The sequence below is a fragment of the Clarias gariepinus genome, chromosome 5 (genome assembly GCF_024256425.1).
Source record: "Clarias gariepinus isolate MV-2021 ecotype Netherlands chromosome 5, CGAR_prim_01v2, whole genome shotgun sequence".
Classification (NCBI taxonomy): domain Eukaryota; kingdom Metazoa; phylum Chordata; class Actinopteri; order Siluriformes; family Clariidae; genus Clarias; species Clarias gariepinus.
In genome coordinates this window covers 28,903,410-28,924,862 of record NC_071104.1, presented here as the reverse complement: position 1 = coordinate 28,924,862, position 21,453 = coordinate 28,903,410, and the positions used below count along the sequence as shown (strand labels likewise).

General features: G+C 37.3%; 1 protein-coding gene across 1 annotated transcript; it reads right to left on the bottom strand.

Annotated features, from left to right (window-relative positions):
- Nucleotides 1–665: 665 nt before the first annotated feature.
- Nucleotides 666–14,679, bottom strand: LOC128524188 (bile salt export pump-like). Its single transcript, XM_053496606.1, has 27 exons — nucleotides 14,555–14,679; nucleotides 12,522–12,611; nucleotides 12,411–12,423; nucleotides 12,055–12,324; nucleotides 11,835–11,919; nucleotides 11,029–11,162; nucleotides 9,932–10,103; nucleotides 9,640–9,764; nucleotides 9,329–9,503; nucleotides 8,806–8,919; nucleotides 8,568–8,678; nucleotides 8,355–8,480; nucleotides 8,030–8,233; nucleotides 7,665–7,835; nucleotides 7,393–7,588; nucleotides 7,222–7,294; nucleotides 6,994–7,111; nucleotides 6,727–6,888; nucleotides 6,052–6,156; nucleotides 4,346–4,507; nucleotides 4,019–4,222; nucleotides 3,541–3,782; nucleotides 3,135–3,288; nucleotides 2,451–2,648; nucleotides 2,147–2,353; nucleotides 1,790–1,936; nucleotides 666–1,450 (listed from the first exon to the last, which is right to left on the bottom strand). The coding sequence occupies exons 2-27, from the start codon at nucleotides 12,580–12,582 to the stop codon at nucleotides 1,250–1,252; spliced, it is 3,930 nt and encodes a 1,309-aa protein (XP_053352581.1). The 5' UTR covers nucleotides 12,583–12,611; nucleotides 14,555–14,679; the 3' UTR covers nucleotides 666–1,249.
- Between the last annotated feature and the right edge of the window lie 6,774 nt (nucleotides 14,680–21,453).

Genomic DNA, 21,453 nt, shown 5'->3' with positions numbered 1-21,453 from the left:
TGCCTGATGGATTGTTTATTAACATAATTAAGAGGTATTAACAAAATAGAGTGGATGTTCTAAGCTAAATGCACTGATCACATACAGTACATATCAAATATTAAATACATTCACTACAACAAAAAGCACTAGACCTTAATGTGTACTATAGGAATCTGTCTAAACAATTATTTTATTTTAGTTTGATAAATATTCGACAAATCTTGGGAAGTATTGTCTCATATGGAATAAGGAACAGCTCAAAGAGAGCAAAAAGAGAGGGGAAATCATGTGAATGTTTACATAATTGAAGGAAAATAATCAGAAAACACTTACAGTGGATATGAGTGTAGGGTAAATTTGCAGTGTTAATGACATGGACGGTAGTTCCGGGTAAAATGGAATAACACAGAGCAAAATCACTAGGTATGTTTATCAAGAGCTAAAGAAAGTTGGCCATTTATACTGGCTAGTTGCCAAACATGCTAGCATCGATACAACTTACAGTATACCCCTATCTCAGCTACGCGGTTTGACTTACGGTGAGATGCGGAGTTAGGCACCGCGAGTCGCCGCAATTGCCCGCCGACGTCCCGCTGGCGTTCCGCCAAGTTCTGTAAGGACCTCAAGCTTCCGCGAGGACCAGCAAAAAAAGATGGAAAGATGGAAACATACTCACAGCGCCAAAAACTCGCGGTGAATCATGATGAACCATACTTATGGCCACCGCGCATAGGTGAGATAGGGGTATTAATAGGTTGAAACAACTGTAGGGATAAACTGGAGGCCAGGAATCAAACCCAAGCCTTCCACATACTGTAGCAGGCAAGAAACCTACCCGAGAAGGAACGCACTAGATAACTAGAGGTCACTATTTATTTAGTTTCTACCACGCAGTTTTTTGTTGTTGTGAATAAACAGTTGTTTGGCTATGAGAAAATCCATAGTTATTAAAGTTATTTGAAGACGCTATACTGTACCAGTGTGATGGATGCATTAGTGTAAGAAGGGAAGCGCATGAAGCGATGCTTCATGCATAGTGGCCAGTGTACGACCCTCTGGACGCAGAGTATAATCTGGGGTTGTTTTATTTGGTCAGGTCTAGGCTCAGCGACATTATCTGGCAATAAAATGAAGTCATGGTGTTTACATGCTTAAACGGATGCCACTCTCAGAGCTGTTTTCCACTGTATAAGACTGAACTGAATCTGGGACTTACTATACTAAAAAATTAATGCAAGGGTCTATGTCATCATCCTACAAAAAGTTTTTAACTTATAGGTGCACCTGTAGTAACCAGCTTGTGATAGGCTCCTATCTTAGCCATTAGCTCTTCATGTGTGCCTTTCTCAACTATAATGCCTTGAGACATCACTGCAATAATATCAGCATTTTGAATGGTGGAGAGTCTGTGTGCAATAACAATGCAGGTGCGGCCACATCGAGCTTCATCCAACGCCGCCTGAACTGTCTGCAAAAAAAAAGCCAAATTTTCATTTACATTTATGTCACTTCGTAGATGTTTTCAATACTTTAAAATCTATCAATAAACCCATTTTGAAACTGGTACAATAAGTCACAGATTAAGTATACCATCAGCCTATAAACTCTGTTAAAGGGGGAGTGTATTAGTGACAAAAAAGAAACTTTACTTAAAGCATACTTAAATACTTAAAAAGACTTTTAAGACATCACATAAAAGCTACCAATGACTTAGCTGTTTGAGCATTTATTGAAATTTCATTTGTATAAATAATGTCCAGTAGGTACAATATATATATATATTTTTTTAAATAAATGGTATTCATACCTTCTCACTTTCTGTGTCTAGGGCAGAGGTAGCCTCATCCAACAGAAGGATTTTGGGGTTTCTGATTATGGCACGAGCTATTGCAATACGCTGTTTTTCCCCTCTAGACAGCTGTGAACCATGTGCTCCAACTCTTGTCTCGTATTTCTGTGAATGAATCACAATTAAGGTAAGAAGGTTTATATTTGTTTATTATAATTATTTAATCTATGTTTAGTACATATTTATTCAAACTGTCAATAAATCATGCTTGTTTAAAATAAGCTTTAGGCATACAGTACTATTATAAATGTTATCAGAATAAAAGATTTTTATTGTATTACAGTTGGAGAACTGTATTTGATTTATTGCACTCACATCAGGTAGATTCATTACAAAATCATGCAGATAAGCCTTCTTGGAAGCCACTATGATCTCATCCATGGTGATGGATTGTGTGTTAGCTCCATATTGAATGTTCTCTGCTATTGTGCGATCAAAAAGCACAGGCTCCTGAGATACAACTCCTATCTGTGACCTGAGGAACTGTACATTAATTTCATGGGATGGGTGTCCATCTATTAGCTGTCAGGGGACATATGTACAATTATTATTAAGCAAAATAATGAACTTGTGTATGCAGATCTTGCTAAGCATAAAGATTAATACAGTGACATCTTACCACTTGACCATCATCTGGGTCATAAAATCTTTCCAGGATCTGAACACTTGTGCTCTTGCCACAACCGCTACTGCCTACAAGAGCAAGAGTTTGGCCAGGGCTCACTTCTATCTCCAGTCCCCTCAGCACCTGGATGTTAGGCCGGCTTGGATAGGTAAACCTGCAGTCTTTGAACTCAATTCTACCTATAAAATTATCCTACAGAGATTAAAGAACATTAACCTATATATTTAAAATTGATGGACATCAAAATATGTTGTAATACCGTGATTACCAAAACAAATAAAAAAGATTTTTCATTTCAAATGTCTTATTTCCACTGGCAAAAACATAAACAGTGTTTAACATTGGCATATCAGTTTGCATCATGTTGTTGCTAATTGACAAATTTCATGTAAAACGTCATGTTTTTACTAAAGGTACTACATCAACCATTTTACATATCAAAAGGTTTTAGAGCTTCCAGACCATGAAGCTGTTAACTTAAACACCTAAAGAAGGACATTGTCCAAAATATTATGTGTCTATAAAAACTTTGTGTATTATGGTTAATTGTTTTCTACATTCAATATCTGCCCTGAACTACACTCCCTCCATATTCTTCTTTAAATGAAATTGTGAATTTTATTGAAATTCTTCTTATTTTTTACCAAAGTGAAGTCTAAACATTGAACATTCTCTTACCCATCTTTTCCCCTCTTCCTGACAGCTAATTTTAGGAATTCTGTCAATCAATTTAAAGAACTGTGCAGCAGCAATCTTAGCTTTGGCATAGTCTGGAGTGAAAGAGAAAGTTCTTCCAAGTGCTGTACCACTGATTACAAGGGCAGTGATTACTCTAGAGGAGGAGTAAACACAAATAGCCTTAATGAAAATAATTCACAATGTATATTTTATGCACTAAGTTATATTAATTACAATATCACATTGGACATGACACACAGCAATATTTTAGAGAGGTTTAAATATACTGTATACTCAAAAGTTGTTTTATTTTGTACATAAACAACAACAACAACAACAACAACAATACCACTATAAATAAGATAACTGTGTCCTATGTACATTGTTAATATTTATTAGAGCTCACCTGAAAACAACCACATAGTGCAGGCCCTCAAAATTAACTAAATAGCCACCATATCTAAATGAGGCTGCATATGCCATGAAGATAACACATTGGGCAAAGGCAAAGCAGATGGCATAGATGTTAGCCTTCTTCTTGGCTGTTTTGTAGGGTGCATACAGCTGCTGTTCATATAGAGCCAAAAACTTTTTCTCCTTAGCCAGGCCTGCGATTGTCCTGATGTTGACCATAGCTTCATTAGCAACCTGTAGTATCACATATATTAGATAAATGTTGGGATGTACCTGTTCATAGTTTTCTTAAGTTTTACTATTTCTACTATAGTGTAGAATAATAATAAAATTTTAGTACTATGGCATCAGATATTTCATCAAATATGACAACATTTATTGACATCAACTCTCTAACCCTAATAAGAAAATTATGAAGCTTTAGACATTTTATAATGCTAAGTGTTTAAATACTCATCATTGCTCTTTACCTGTCCTGCTACCTCCATTGCTTTCTTATCTTCATGAGTGAAACCAATTAGCATTTTAGCTTGTATGACACCAGAGAGGGCAATAAGAGGAAGGAAGCATGTTACAACCAAGCCTAGCTTCCAGCTGAAGTAGAATGCAATGATAAATGAGGTTCCAATATTTGTTAGAGAGTTCACTATCACGCCAATCTGAATCCCAGTAGCCTGAAGCAGATATGTAGGACATTATTAACATATTGCATATGTTAATTATTCACTAACATAGTCATGTCAAGCAGATTTAGCGTATGATGAAGCTTTTGTAAAACAGTTCACAGCCATACTAACCCCTTGCACCATGGATGCATCAGTAGCCAGTCTAGTGCTAAGAACTCCAGGGCTGTTGGTAGGATCATCAAACCATCCAATTTCCTGTCTGAGCATAGCCTGAAAACCCATCTTCCTTAGCCTTCGAGTAAGTTGCTCACCAGATTTAGCAAATGCATACTCCTGTTAGTATATGTGTAAACAGTAAACATTGTCATCTGACCAAATGTAATTTACAGGCAGTTATTTACTGTATGTATCTGGACAGACACAATTTTTGTATTTTTGTTTCTCTTCACCACCCTAATGTTTTAAAGAGTTCCAATTATGCCATTTCAATGTTGCTAATATTGCTTAAAGAGTCTCTTAAAACAGGTTTACATGTATGCAAGGTTAAAAACACTTTAGTTTTCTCTAAAAATAGGTTTAATTTTACCCCATTTCTAAATGATTCGTGAACGACTCGTATGAAGCAGTTTCAGTCTGTCTAAACCCCTCCTTTTCGTGAGCCCTCACTGCTGTGATTGGCCAGATATATGGCGCGGTAATTTATGACTGGTCAACTGCTACAGCATGTGTCGAAAAAACGAAACACCCATGACCATAACTGAACGACAGCTCTGGAGACCCGTCAATACATAGAAAAGATGGCGTCGGTTTTACTGTGTAACGACCAGCTAATTTTATATTAACTGTGGCTACAAAAATCGAGAGGTCTTTTATCTTTGTGGCGGTGTTGCGTTAAAAGGCCGGTAAGCAAAAAGGACAAACACAAACAAGTAGATAAAGTAAACGTGTATTATACAAAACTAAATAAAGTAAACGAAAAAGATTCGTGATTTGCGAAGTACGCATGCTCCGTGCCCTTATTCTTCGTGTGTATGCGAAGTGCGCATGCTCCATGCCCTTACTCTTTGCCTTTTTTTTCCTCGGGGCTTGCCGTAGATAGGCATGTGCACTTTGAGTGTTAGAGTTCAGTTTTGGTGAATGGTGGAGAATAAACAGTTAAAAAGGATTTCGTGTGCTCTTGTTTTTATTGGTTTTTTTATATTACAAAGTGTTTAGGGGAACCTGGCACGAATGCTTGATCACATTAAAGTGTGTGGTAACGTTAATTGTAAGATGGCGGGCAAGTTGTTCGTGACGTAGAATGTGGGCGGACATTATGCAAATATGTTATGGAGTGACATGGATCCGTAACAGAGTAAAAATAGATTTGCTAACGACTCGTTTAGGCGAATGTGAGCTGATCCTTGTTTTAATAGACAAAAAATCAATTTATCGTGCACTGTCAGCGTCACAGATAGTGCAGATAGTTTATGTGCACATACAGCTACATGACACACTGCATGAAAGAAAATATTTGAAAAAGCATAATAGGACCTCTTTAAATCATGTTAATATGTAAAGATGTCAAATAAGTGTGTAATTTATAATTAACTTAAGGGGTCTGCTACAAGTTAATCTTGTATGTTTTTCTACAAGAAAAGTATTCTGTGATTATTTACAGTACTTAAATGTGTTAATTAAATCCTTTCTGTTCTTTTCCGGATAGGTTTGTTCTGGGTTTTTTTTTTTTTTGGTCTGTTGATGGATTCCTTTTCTAGCATCCTCACTTGAACTGAGAGTTCCCTATCACTGCCAATTATAATTATTTTTAAGGTTACAGAATTTCACATACCCATAAAATGTATATTATAAAAATAATGTACACAAAAAAACCTTACTTCTAGAAACTGTAAGAAGAAACTCATACTTCCGACAGCAACAAATAGTACACAAATCAAGTTAATCTGCTTTTTTTGTTCATCCAGGTCTCTGATAGCAAACGTCTAAAAAAAACAAAAAAAAACATTTTAAATCTTCATTCAAAAATTTTCAAATCATTACCATTTCACACACTCAATCATCTTCTATACCGCTTCATCCTGTATTCAGGGTCGTGGGGACCTGGAGCCTATCCCAGGAGGCTTAGGGCACGAGGCAGGGTGCCAATCCATCACAAGGTGCACACACACACACAACGGGCTATTTAGGAGTGCCAATTAGCCTAAGCTGCATATCTTTGGACGGTGGGAGGAAACCCACCAAGCACAGAAAAAACATGCAAACTCCATGCACACAGCGACAGGAATCAAGCCTGGCCAGGAATCGAACCCAGGCCTTGGAGGTGCAAGGTGACAGTGCTAACCACTACACCACTGTGCTGCTTCTCATTCCTATTTAACAAATGTGTTTTATTTTAAGGCCAATATGCCGAATCGCCCCCAAAAAACAACAACAACAAAAAATAACAATTAAATAAATAAATCAATAATAAAATTTATATATATATATATATATATATATATATATATATATATATATATATATATATATAAAGCTTTTAAATGGACTCTTACCCCTATGATTTCGCTGAATAAGAGGGCATACATGGGATTAACAGATCCATTTAAGGCTGCTGCAAAAGAGCCAAGCACCATATATGGCCATTCTGGCTGGTTGTACTTTAGAATTCGAGCCACTGGTGCTGATTCGGTTATCTCTTCCTCATCATCAATGTTCTATATAATAATGATAATAATATCATGGAGAAGAATAGTATGAATATGTTGCTATTATATTAAATGCAGAAATATTTTATACACATTTCTTACAGTGAATATTACCTTAGTGTCGCTAAGTGCTGTCATTTCAAGGTTTTCAGAATCAAATTTTATTTCCCCAGATATAGCATCAATCAAGTGGTTTGACGTTTGAGACCATAGCTTCTTTCGCAAGGATCGTCTGCACAAATTTGATTTATTTTTAGAAGAAAAAACAATCATAACAAGGAAGTTAAACTTTTTTTTTTGCTTATTAAAACACTATAACATAAATGTTTGATTGTTTTGTACCTTAAACTTGCCTGATAGCCTCCTCTGCTGAAACCTGTTGTCTGCTCAATCCTATCATCTTCAAGATTGCCAGCTAAATAAAATATTAAGAGAACCAGCTGGACATAAACCACCACCACTAACAACAACTCTCAGACTAGAAATGACAGTCACCCTATATGATGTACTTACTTTCATCTGTTACCGAATTAATGCGTCCTTGCTCCTGAAGTGTAACAAGAGTGAAATAGACTCCCTGTCTATCCATTAATTCTTTGTGTGTGCCCCTCTCCACTGCACGACCATGTTCAAAACCCACAATCACATCAGCATTACGGATTGTAGACAGACGATGAGCGATAGTGATGGTAGTTCTGCCAACACGGGCCTGGCAAACAAACATTTTGTCAATACCAAAACAATAAGCCTTTAAACAAATTAACTAACCAAACCACAGATACTACCTTGTCTAGTGCCTCCTGCACTATAGCTTCACTCTCATTGTCCAGGGCTGAGGTTGCCATGTCCAGCAAAAGGATTTTGGGGTTTCTGACCAGAGCTCGAGCAATAGCAATCCTCTGCTTCTGCCCACCGCTCATCTGACCTCCACCCTCTCCAACCAGTGTATCAAAATTCTGGAGCATGAAGTCAGCATGTCATGAAAAAGATGGCATGTCTTGAAAATCTTTTAAGTTTAATACTTGATGGAAGTTTTAACATTAAAGGTACTATTCTTTGCAAAAAATTCTCTGTTGTATCCATTTCTTACTTTACAAATAATCTGCTATACAACCAACTATCATGTTATCCTGTGCGATTGACTATGTACCTGTGGAAGGTCCATAATAAAGTTATAAGCATTCGCTTCTTTAGAAGCCTGTATAATCTCCTCCATGCTGACTCCTGGTCGGCCGTAACGGATGTTCTCTGCTATAGTTGTGGCAAAGAGAACTGGTTCCTGCTCTACAATGCCTATCAATGAACGCAGCCACTGGATATTCAGACTTCGAAGATCATGGCCATCCAGGGTGACCTAAGTAAGATGGCAGTTCAGCTCACAAATACTTAGCTTTGTCTTCAGACTTAGATATACAGTAGATTATATGAGAATTTATCACCCATATGAATTAATCCATTGAACAAGTGTGAATTACCATTCCTTTTTGAGGATCATAGAATCTCTGAATAAGTTGTACTGCTGTACTTTTTCCAGATCCACTAGGTCCAACAAATGCTGTCGTCTCCCCAGCTTTAACCAGTAAGTTGAAATCAACTAAAATCTACAAAAACTGGAATGTAAATATAATAGGGATATGGACATATAAAAAATAAAGCATCATTATAAATGAAAAATTGTGGTGTCTAACCTTCACTTCAGGTCTGGAGATATAATTGAACTGAACATTGTGGAATTCAATGTCACCTTTCACACTCTCTAACTTGTGCCCTTCTTCTGAAAAACAATCAATTTTGGGGACCTGTGTAAACAGAATTTTTAGCAGTGATCAATTATTTAATGTAGCCATTGTGCAATTGTAAATTATGATTGTACGATTGCAATTTGCTATTACTTTAATTTTTAGCTAGTTGTGTTTTGTGTTTTACCCTATCAATTGTTTCAAATATACTCTTGGCAGCAGCACAACCAGAAGCAAAGGCTTCTAGAGAAGGAAAGGCTTGGCCCAGGCTTGCAGCTCCCATAAGCACTCCAACAAACACCTGAAGACACAAATGTTTTTTATAAAACTATTTTTAAGTTGATTAAACAAATTATGTTTAAACAATGACAAGCATTCAAACACCTTTTCAATCTAATGTGCTGCGAGGAGAAAATGCTCAGAAAATGACAAACAACAGTAAGCTGAATGATAAATAAAAAAAATTATATCATTATATTAAAACATTATATTAAAATTGGATATAGTATATGATTATGTAGCTCAGTGGTTATGCATTGGACTACAGTTTGGAAGGTCCTAGGTTCAAACCCCACAACCACCAAGTTGCCACTGATGGGGCCTTGAGCAAGGCTCTTAACTGTTCAGATGTGTAATAAGAAAAATGTAAGTCACTCTGGATAATTTTGTCTGCTAAATATAAATGATACATCTTTGTGAATTACTCATACCTGAATGAGGGTTCCAGGTGTGAGCTCCTTAGTATCAATGATAAGTTTGGATCCATACCAGAATGCAAGAGCATAACTGAGGAAGATGATGCACCACAGAAACCCATGAAATATACCGATGATTATTCCTTTTTTCACTCCCCAGGTTTGAGCCTCCTCAAGGTTCTTGTCATATCTAAAGATAACACAAACTATTTTGTTATGCTTATTCATATGGCTTACCGAGTCGTTTATTAGTGTAGGGACTACAGTAGACTACTACAGCCCCTGTACAGTATTTGCCATTTGCCACACATGATAAGATACCAAACCTTTCTATCTCCTTTTCCTCTCCACCGAATGCAAAAACTGTTCTGATGGCAGAGAGGACTTCATCAGCTATAGCGCCTGCTTTAGCATAGGCTTGCAACTCACGACCTGTCAACTTAGCAACTGCCTGCAAATACATAGTTTCTGTTATTCCTTCTTAAACCAGTAAAGCATATTTAAAAATCAATTGATTTTCTTTATTTTACATGATACTTACTATAATAATTAATAAAAAAATTAGAAAACATTATTGCTAATATGAGAACATTATTGACTAATAGAAAAATTACTGACCATGGTGATGAGTCCTGCTGCCAGTCCGATCAGAGGGCTCACTGCAGTCATCACCAGTGTCAGCTTCCATCCTCCAATAAAGCCCACCAGAAAACCAAAGATAAAGGTAGAAATCTTCTCAATAAACATGGCCATTTGATCTGCCATTGCATTGTTGACTTTGTTAACATCACTAAGAATACACACAGAGAAAAATTATAATTAGACATATATTTGGTAGTATGTGCATCTTTGTATCTAAGCATCTTGCTGAATGGAAAGGTGTCATAAAACATGACATAATGACTTGGCGTCATCAATTCATAAGGTACTGATCAGAAGAAAGAGATGTCGAATATAGGCCCAGTCCCAATTCCCAAACTGGGTCCTTTAGCAAGAATTGTTGTATCCATCCACAAATGTGAGATGTTTTGTATAAATTCAAATCATTATAGGAACTTCCATGTATTTAAAACTGTGGTAGCATGAGATAAACAAAATATTAAAGCCTAAAGGTTGATAATTCGCCTTCAAATCGAAATTCCTGAGGCAAATATGGTAGTATGGTTGGAAGGTGCTATGGTCAGGATGGGTGAAAGGTGTTTTCTCTGATGCCCTTCAATTGGACCCGCTGGTAGTACTTGGTAGTTTGGTAGTACTTCAGTTGATAGAGGGGATAAAATTGTGAAAACTGTTTCATTTCTTAAAATGCCACTCCCATTTCTGCATCCTAAACAATGCCAGAGAAACAGTTTTAATGTTGTTTTATGTTATAAGAGGACATACTGTACATACAAACATTGGAAGGCATCTTATGAATTTTTAAAATTAGTACATGACTTCTGCATTCTACCAATGCCATATCTACCAATGTGTGGGATTACTAATTAGTATTTTATATTTTAATTAGTTATATCTATAACTAGTGCAATGTTCATCTCCTTTTGTTTGCTGCCACTGTATGAGTATTTTTGAGTTTCTGAGTTGAGAGTGTCAAGTTATGTCTTGTGCAATAAGGTGGACTGGGTACAAATAACATCTGCCTTGATTTAATTTAATTCATTCATAGTATTTAAAATGTTTTATTCGCACAATTAAGTTTAAAAAAAGAACATTACTCAGATATTCTTGTGTTCAGCTCTCCCACAGAATTACAGTCAAACCATCCAATTTCCATGCTCATGATTTTCCTGAAGTATGTTTTTCGCATTCTTTGTGTCTGCCTTGCAGCTGAGGAAACCCACAGAGCAATCTAAAAATGATGACAGGATGCATATAGTTTATATATACAGTATAATATATACAGTATGTGTGTGTATATGTATGTATGTATATATATATATATATATATATATATATATATATATATATATAATCACCTAAAGAATTATTAGGAACACCAAACTAATACAGTGTTTGACCGTTTGTTCAGTCAATGTTGCTCTTCTATCAGCTTGAATCAGTCGGCCCATTCTCCTCTGACCTCTAGCATCAAGAAAGCATTTTCGCCCACAGAACTGCCACATACTGGATGTTTTTCCCTTTTGACACCATTCTTTGTAAACTCTAGAAATGGTTGTGCATGAAAAATCCCGGTAACTGAACAGATTGTAAAATACAGTACTCAGACTGGCCCGTCTGGCATCAACAACCATGCCACGCTCAAAAATGCTTAAATCACCTTTCTTTCTCATTTTGACATTCAGTTTGGAGTTCAGGAGATTGTCTTGACCAGGACCACACCCCTACATGCATTGAAGCAACTGCCTTGTGATTGGTTGATTGGATAATTGCATAAATGAGAAATTGAACAGGTGTTCCTAATAATCCTTTAGGCGAGTGTATGTATATGTATGTGTGTGTGTATATAAAAAATATTATATTTATTATAATCTTTATGATTTGGGTAGGCTTAATTCCATACCTGAAAATAACTAAGAATTAGAACACCCACTCCAATGCCCACATAATAATAAGCAAAAATGGTCATCTGTGCCCCAATATCTACACTGTGCAAAAGGTATAAACAGCAGGTTTAATAATCGAACACATTTATATTAAGTGGTTTTATGTGCCATTTATTAGACATTATTACACACTTGCTTTGTATGATGGAAAAAGTTGTTTTTTATTACAGTCCTTACCCACAAACCACAGTGTTATTATCCAGCAGCTCCATCACTGTCCCATTTCTTTTCTTGGGATCAGCTAGTTCCTGAATCTTTAGCTCATGGGCTATAAAGGTGTTAGTCATTACGCTGTAGACTAGCAGCATGAGGGGATAGGCAGCACCATGGACAATCGCACACAACCCTCCAACTATCATCATCACAATATCTAGCCATGTAGCAAAGCGAAACAGTTGGAAAAAGCCAACATCCAGGGCTTTCTCTTCTTGTTGGTCACCACCAATTCTTGAAGTTAAAGATAACAACAAATAACATTTTGTTAGCTTTGTTTGGCTAAACACTCTTTATACTCTTAACCCATTTATACTCACCCATTTTTGGTGTCTGTGGTAAAAAACAAAAAACAAAAAAAGACATGTGTATAAAATATTATGCACTACTTGATTTGAAAGACAAATTTGTTTTGGAAATACACATCTTACCTTTAATATCATGGGGTATTTCCGTATATTGCTGATCTGTGCTGTGATTAGTTTTCTTCATGTTCAGTTATTCAATCTAACCAATATCAACTGAAAAAGACCAGCACCCAACAAGTAAATCCATACTTAATATAAAAATAAAATGCTTAAACCAAAATTGCCTGACAGGAATAATAATGCAAAATTCAACACAACACGTATGTTACACACATGTCTAGAGCTGTTGCGAATATTAACTTGGCAGGGAGTAGCTCAAAGGTTTAAGGCATTGGTTAACTGATCAGAAGGTCCCAGGTTCAAACCTCTCCACCACCAAGTTGCCGCTGCACGGCCATTGAGTAGGACCCCTAACCATCATCCCGCTTAGAAGGTTGTAATCTGGTTTAAAATGTATTTAAAATCTGGTTTCTAAGTTAAAAACATTTAGTGCAGGACTCATAATAATCAAAGTCAGTCTTCTCCTTCTAAGCCAGATGTCTTGGGACATTTGAGAGAGGGCACCTCGCTGAACTTTTTATATAAGTTTTGTAGGGGTTTAGAAAGTGGAGCACCTTTTTGCTTACTCACTGCCTCTATGCTGTAAAACCCCCCAAAAATTTGAATTTGAAGAAAACTGTTGATTGAGAAAGTAATTATGAGCAATTCCTGGGGAAAGAGGTATTGGACGATATTATTATTATTATTATTATTATTATTATTATAATAATAATAATAATAATAATAATAATAATAATCAGGGGCTGTCAGCTCCTAATAAAATAATTTGTGTCTAGGAGTCTATGGAGAATAATTGCTTTTATGGTCTTAGGGAATAAGGGAATATTGAATTCCTCACTTGATTTTTTCTCACCTTTTTTTTGCAATTAATAACCATACAGTACCTAATGTCACATAACCGTAATTGGATTGATGCACCTTAACTTTACAGCTTAGCATATCTTCATATTATGAACCTGACAATGAACATGTATATTAATTTTTGACTGCACTAATATGATAATATGCAGTCATTTTTATAAATCTATCTCATTGATGGACCTTAATGCCCATTTTCTTAGATTAGGTTCTTAGGTTTAGTATCGGCTATAGGTTGTTATTTTTTTTTTAAAGATGCCCTGAGGGTGCCCCTACTATTATTATTATTGCACTTTTTAGCCCTTTAAAATTTAACATTTAATATGGGTCATACCCCTGGAAGGAATAGTCCCCCATGAAACTTTCAATTTAATATTAGTTGTTTAGCAAATTGTCATTGTTAAACTTCAAAATTTCAGCACAAACCGCAGTGTTGTCAAGTTACTAAGATTCCTTTGGGACCATTATGTCCCTGTGTCTAGTAGCTTGTGCACTTTTTGGTACATTTGAAAAGCGAGAACGCTTAAAAATCTCTACTATGGAAAAAATCATATAAAATCATCAATCCCTTCTAAACTTCTGGTACAACTTGGTCTGACTTCTCTCCATTGAAAATAATTGGGATTACAGAGTGTAAACATTAAAGTAGTTTAAAAACAAAAACCTAAAGCAACTCAAACAACTGTTTTTCCCACACCGAAACTCGCTTAACTTCACAAAACCCCCATAAAACTTGTATTGAAACCTTTAGTCAGGTCTCATTCTCAGCCTTTTCCCTCTCACAATGTGAGTCAGCTAAGCATAGAGAGTGGTTGCCAAAACAACCAGGTTAAACCACAGCCCCTCAACTCGCATGCACGCACAGAGTGTCAACCTTATTATTATTATTTTTATTATTATTATTATTATTATTATTATTTTGTTGTTGTTGTTGTTGTTGTTGTTGTATGATTTACATTTTCTCATTTTTCATTGCCTGTACATAAACCAATACATGCAAAGAAACAAATATGCAAAATTTCCAGCATTGAATTAGCACCTTCAGTGATTATAAGGGCCGGTTGTACTCAGATGAACTCTACTGAAAGTGTTCAATCACTGGAGACTTTAATATGTACAAGAAAGAACATCTTGGCTATTGTAAAATCTATTATAAAATGTAAAACATTAATACGTACCTTCTGTCATAAAACACCACAGCTCCAAAAAAGTCACAGTTCAAAGTTTGAGAAGAAAAAATGCTCTTTTACAGATTGGGCTCCTTATGCGTAACAGGTAAAGCAACTGGGTAGTAGAGCTTGGGGGTTTCTCCCACACAGCTCTTTAGTCCTGTGCTCAGGTTTTTGATGGTGTGTGTGTAAGTGTGTGTGTTCGCTTTGAGTTTTCATGGGTTTCCTCCCACCTCCTAAGGACATGCCAGTTGGTGGATTGACTAAGATGAATTGCCGTTAGGAAGGTAACATGTGGAATAAATCCAAATTTGATCACTTTACTTAAATGTTTTTTTGTAAACAGCTTGCATTAAATTTTTTTACTAAATTAACACGTAATTTATTATTACAGCTGACAAAGTTATATTCTATTACCCTCAATTTGTTAGATCAACAATTTTTTTAAATTCACACGGTAAAATATATTGTGTTTAAGTACAAAAAATGTCTATATGACATGTACAACATATGACATAACGTGTGTCTGTACAACATAACTTTGTGCCATGTGTTCTAATAAATTTCATGTTAATGTATTTTGAGTACAAGATGTTTACAAAATAATAATAATAATAATAATATTAAGAGTGATCAAATTTGGATTTATAGAATGGGAAATGGGAATATTTTTTTCATGGTCCATATGAGTTTCTGACTTTGAGGTGATTGTTGACCTATTTACAGAATAACTGATAAAGATGATCAGCGATAAAGCATGACTTAAAATAAATCAAAATAGACAGTATATACTGATCAATTGTAACATTAACAAACTCAATATTGATTTTTAAAAAAGTATATACTTATATACACTAGTAAACTAGTGATAGGGCCATGGGCACCCAAGCTCACTCAAGCTCACCCATGCCTGATTCAGCTAATGCAGCAGAAAAGCCAATGCAGCGCAAATCTCTGTTAAAAAAAAAAAAAAAGCAATGCCAGCCATGATAGAAAAGAACCAGAACACCCAGTGAACACCCCTAGGGGTCTTGTGGGGTCATGCCCCAAGGAGCTAGAGCTGCACTTTTTTATTCAGCTTTGCATAAGTTGTTTAACTTGTTATTGTTAAACCTGTATTTATTGTGTATTCCCTTAAGTCAGAGAACTGTGACACCTTTTTCTGGAGTACATCCTGGATTGGATGAATTTTCATCTCAGGACACCAGGCACATACACATTAATATGAAACTCAAGAAAGCCAAGTCTCAATTATAATATATTGGGTTATTTGGGATATTATAGTATCAATCATTTTTGCATATTTTGTTAGAATAATACATCTTGGCAATTTTAAGGCCAAGTCTGGCTGATTGCTTTTATACTGCTGAAAGAGGCCGATTTCATTAAGGGAATACTGTTGCTATGGAAGGCTTTTGGTCTGCAACGATTTTTAGTTCGGTGATATGGTTCAAAGCAACATCCATATAAATGCCAAGACCCAAGGTTTCTACATTGTCCAGAGTGCCTCACTACCTCTGCTGGTTAACTTCTTCCAAGAATGATTTCTGGTCTAAATTCTTCTCCAGTTAAGCAAAATACAAACAGCCAGCCATGAATATGTTAAAAAAAAAATAATTCATCAGACCAGGCCACACAGAGGTCAACATTGGTACTTTATCAACACATATTGGTATATGTTTATGGACACCTGACAATCACATTTAGACGTACAAGGGAAACCAACCTCATTGAGTGATACTAGATGGTATAACTATAAATAAATTCCTTTTACAATTGTGTGCGTTGAGATATTGTGCAGTTGTATAACTGAAAATATGTTTAAGTTAATATATAGTCCAGTATTTGAGGTTAACAACTCTCCGCTGATGGGGACTTGGGTACAAAACTGTTCATGGCCTTAAACTATGTGTGTAACTGCTGTCATAAGCCACCATAGTGAGCCTGCTTGTATATGCAGTCCAAGCCATCAGCATAGTTATTAAGTAAAATCTTCCTGATATTACATAAATCGTTTAAGCAGACTATATGGGGTCATCCTCAGCAGCACTTATTGGTCTATGTGTGATGTGGACTCCAACCAGAAGTAGATCCCAGGATGCATCAAACAGGTCAGGAAGGCAGAAGGATAAGATCACTTGTAACTCAGGTTAGAGCACTGTGATGTAATGGATTTTGTGCATAGTGCATAAAAATTACATTCACAAAATACTTTATTTTAAAAAAGAGTCTAGACTTAAACACTGAGATTGTGTTGTCTGCATCCCAATATTAATTGAATGGTTATTCCATAACTGCAGGTTATGAAAAAAAACTCTGCCCCTGCTGTTTGTAATATAAAAGGCACCAACAAATAGCCTGCACCTTTTGATTGAAAGTATGCAGGGTGGATTATAAAATACTGACAGTTCACTTAGGCACCATGACCAAGACAATTCATTGCTTTATTGGTCAATCCAAATGGAAAAAGAAATGATTTTCCGCTCTATATTTTTACAAAAAAATCATATTTTTCCATATTTGTACAGATACACATATATATAAAAAAAAAAAACTTGCGCCCTATGACTGTTATGTTTTTTGTTTTGACTTTTTGGACTACATTTCCCAGGATGCACCTTGGTCAGGTGATGGGAGCATTCACCTGAACTGAGGTGGCTCATTAGTTTTGTTATAAATAGCCTGCCTAATTTCTGTTTGGTTGTCTTGCATCTGTTGTGTTAAAACTGCTGTTGAGTTAAGCTGTACTGTTTTGTTATACTCCTCTTGTTTAAATCCTGTTTGGTTTTTAAGTCAATGTGAAATTTCACTGGGAGTCAATGCAGCGTGAACACAACCATTTCTTTTGTTAAATATGAAGGACCTGCTACTGCTAATAAAAATGCAATAGAAGAGAAAATAATATGGTGCAAAGAAGAAAAAAAGAGATGTACAGTGAGTTATTTTCAAAATCTCTGAACCACAAATTGTATAATTCAGTGTAGTATTTTACAATTCTATTGTATTTGTTCCAATTTCTATTCATTGTTTTGCATTGGCCATGCAGTTCTTTTATGCAAATTTAAAAAAAATATATGTAGAAGTTGCAACATTCTATCAAAAATGACGGTAGCAATAAATATCACAGTATCAAGTTTTGAGTGCTTATACACTCTTACAAAAATGCAAGGAGGATGTTAAGATCAATATTTTCTGAAAGACCCACAAATAGTTTAATTTTAATTTTAGTTGACAAGATCACTAAAATAATGACTCCCAGGGGTTATACAGTAACCCATACAGGGACTCTTTTTTTTGTGCCACTGACTAAAAGGGTGACAAAATATTGCCTTTTGCAAAAATAAGTGTTGGTTGTGTCAGGCTTCATTTTAGAACATTACTGAAGATGTGTCCAGATGCATCAGCAGATGTATTTACAGAGCGTACACCCTGAGACATCAGTGACAGCCAGGAAAGACTGGATGACAACCATGAATAGTGTGGTGACTACTGGAGCGACAGTGACAGCTTGGAGAGACAGCAACCGGGGCAGAGTGGGCTGGCAACCCATTCTGTGTCCACCGAGAGGCGGACACCCAACCAAGCTACTACGGATTCATTAGAAAGATACCCCCAGGAATCCCAGAGAAGAGGGAAGGATGAGCATCCCAAACTGATACTGACACATTGGAAACAGACACAGGCAACGGACAAACGACAATTAGCAAACAGTGTACATGTGGTAAAGTCTGCAAGAACATCCATGGCTTAAAAATCCACCAAACAAAGATAAAGTGTTTGTTGGGAGTAGGAGCAACACCAGGTGTCCAACCTGATGAGACGCAGGAGGAGCCTGGCCCGGAATCACCCCACAGTGCCTGGAACCTCTAAGTGCTGTGGACTAATCCCTTAAACATCAAGTTAAATTAGAGGTGGATTAAATGGCCTGCAGCCACCATGATGTCACTGTGGAAGCAGTTTGACAATGATGTTGACCAAATGCTGGAGGTGACAACAAAGGGAGAGGCTAACCGGAAACTTTAAGTTATGACTGCAATCATTGTCAGCATTGCAGCTGAATGGTTTGGTGAGGTGGAGAAGCTAAGCTCCGGGACTTCTTACATGAAAAATCAAAGAGCAGCGAAGATACATGACATCAGGAAGGAGATGAAAGCTCTGAAGTCCCAGTATAAGGGGGCAGGAGAGGAGGAATGCATTGGCCTTGCAGAGTTGATGTGCATCTTCCGGAAGAAGATTAGGGTCCTCCGCTGGGCAGAGTGGCACAGGAGGCGATGATGCAAGCTTTATTAGTTGAAGTGACAATAAAGCCTACATGAACTTAAACAGTGCAAAAGGGCGGCATTTTAGGTACAGTATGCATGGCTGTGTGGAGCATACCGGTGTGGTGTCACAGCTAATTTGGGAGGCCAGAGAGAACAAAGGCAACCTGTCAGTGTTATGGCTTGACCTACTGTAGCAAATGCGTTCGGCTCCATTCCACACAAGTTAGTCCAGCTCACTCTGATAAGGCATCATGTTTCAAACAGGTGCAGAGACCTCAAAGCTGACTACTACAACAACTTCAGGATCAGGGTCTCTTCTGGAACAACTACATCAGCTTGGCATAAGGTATCATCACAGGTTGCAATATCTCTGTGATGCTGTTCTCTCTGGCCATGAATATGCTCACCAAGTCTACTGAGCCAGAGTGCAGGGGGCTCCGAATGAATTCGAGACAACGGCAGCCATCCATCAGGGCATTTATGGATGACCTAACAGTAACGACAGAATCAGTGCCAGGCTGCCGATGGATTCTAAAGTGTCTCAAGAAGCTAATGGAATGGGCCCGGATGCATTTCAAACCTTCCAAATCAAGATCTATGGTGCTGAACAAAAGCAAGGTGGCGGACAAATTTCCGGTTTTACATCACAGGTACAGCCATACCAACAATCTCAGAGAAGCCAGTCAGAGCTTGGCCAAGTTTTTTGACAGCTCTCACCCATCATCTATCCAGTCAACTTGTGCTGAGTTGGATGGCTGGCTGAAATCTGTGGACAAGTCTAGTCTACCTGGAAAGTTCAAAGCCTGGGTCAACCAACATCCTTCCCGAAATCCTGTGGATCCTCCTCATTTATGCTGTCCCTAACTCTACTGTTGAGATCCTAGAGAGGAAAGTCAGCAACCACCAGAGCCTGAGCAGCATTGCACTTTATGGGCGCAACAACATACCGCAGCTGCCCTTCAAATCCTTGGAAGAGGAATTCAAGGTAACAAAGGCTAGAGAAGTGTTGCAGTACAGGGACTCTAGTGATCCAAAGGTGGCTAAAGCTGGGATCCAAGTGAGGCCACGCAGGAAGTGAAGGGCAGAGGAGGCGGTCTGGGAGGCTCCGGCAAGGCTGCGGCATAGGAGCCTGGTAAGAGTGATCTCAAAAGGCAGAGCCGGCTTAGGATCATTTCTAACTTCCCAAATAAACACCAGAGGGAAGGGGAGGCGGCACCTTGTTCAAGAGGAGGTAAGAGCAGCAGTGGAGGAGGCGAGATCCTGCAAGGCTGTGAGATTGACGCTACAGGGGGCCTGGACAGGATGGGAAAATGCAGTTGAGAGGAAAGTGACCTGGACTGAGATCTGGAAAGCCGAGCCTCACTGCATTCAATTTTCTTATTCAGGCAGTGTATGATGTGCTTTCAAATCCATCTAATCTACACACATGGGGCATAGCAGGAACACGAGCATGCCCATTGTGTTCCAAGGGAGGCACCCTAGAGCACATCCTCAGCTGCTGCAGCATGGCACTTGGAGAAGGGCGATACCGGTGGAGATATGACCAAGTTCTGAGGACCATTGCTGGAGTCATCATGGGCCTGGTGTGGGCAAACGTCCCTCAAAGAAAACAATTGCCTTTGTTAGAGCTGGAGAGCAGGTAGCCTCAGTCAAAAGAACTCCGGCAGGGATCCCAACCTCCTCTAGAGATTGGTAGCTTTTGGTGGACCTTGAATGACAGCTGAAGTTCCCCAGCCACATTGCTTTCACCACCCTTTGACCAGACATGGTACTTGTGTCTGAGGCTACAAAGCAAGCTGTGCTGTTGGAGCTTTCAGTTTGCAAGAGTGAAAATATTATAGCGGTTACCATTCATTTGTAAATACATTTATTCTTAACCAAATCAATCAAAGGTTACTTGTACTTTTTACCCGTTTATTCTTATGCTTAGATATTTGAAACAAAAACATAAAAAACATGTTTTATCCAAAGAATTGTATCCAATGTGTTTTTATAATAAAAAATACTGTATGTATGTCATTGCATAACAGACAAATAATCATCTCTCATGTCAGTAACACCTTCCTCAGCACAAAAAGCTTTCCTTTACTCCGGCAAACTAATGCACCTGCTTTGTGTTCATGGGAAACAAGTTATTTCAGCTAAATAATGTCTAGATATGAATATTTTAATATGTGTCTTTAGGTCTAATTTTACCCAGCACTGATTAAGTGAAAAAAATTCTTCATCATATTCCATGCCATGAAAGCCCATGCCTACCTTGGATAATAACTACACTAACTGTGCATAATCAGTTCTTCAATAATATCAGAGGCGCTTATAAGTCAAACTGGTCAACCTTCAGGTCTCACTCCACAAATTTCTACCATAATCTTAAAAACTAGCTTTGTCATGGGACTATAGAATTTATCCATTTTTTAATATTTCACAGCTAAACCCTCCACTTATTGCAGTAGCAGCACTCACTTATCTTCATGAATCATCACACCTACAGTATGTTGTAGTGGAAAACTCACATTTTAATTATGTATTAATGATTGTGCCACGTAGACTAAAGAAGTTTTTAACTTTTTTTGCCGAAGCTGAGAACAAAACAGAAACAGCCTGATTGTAGTTGTCCCTGAATAAATGATAAAGTATGGAGAT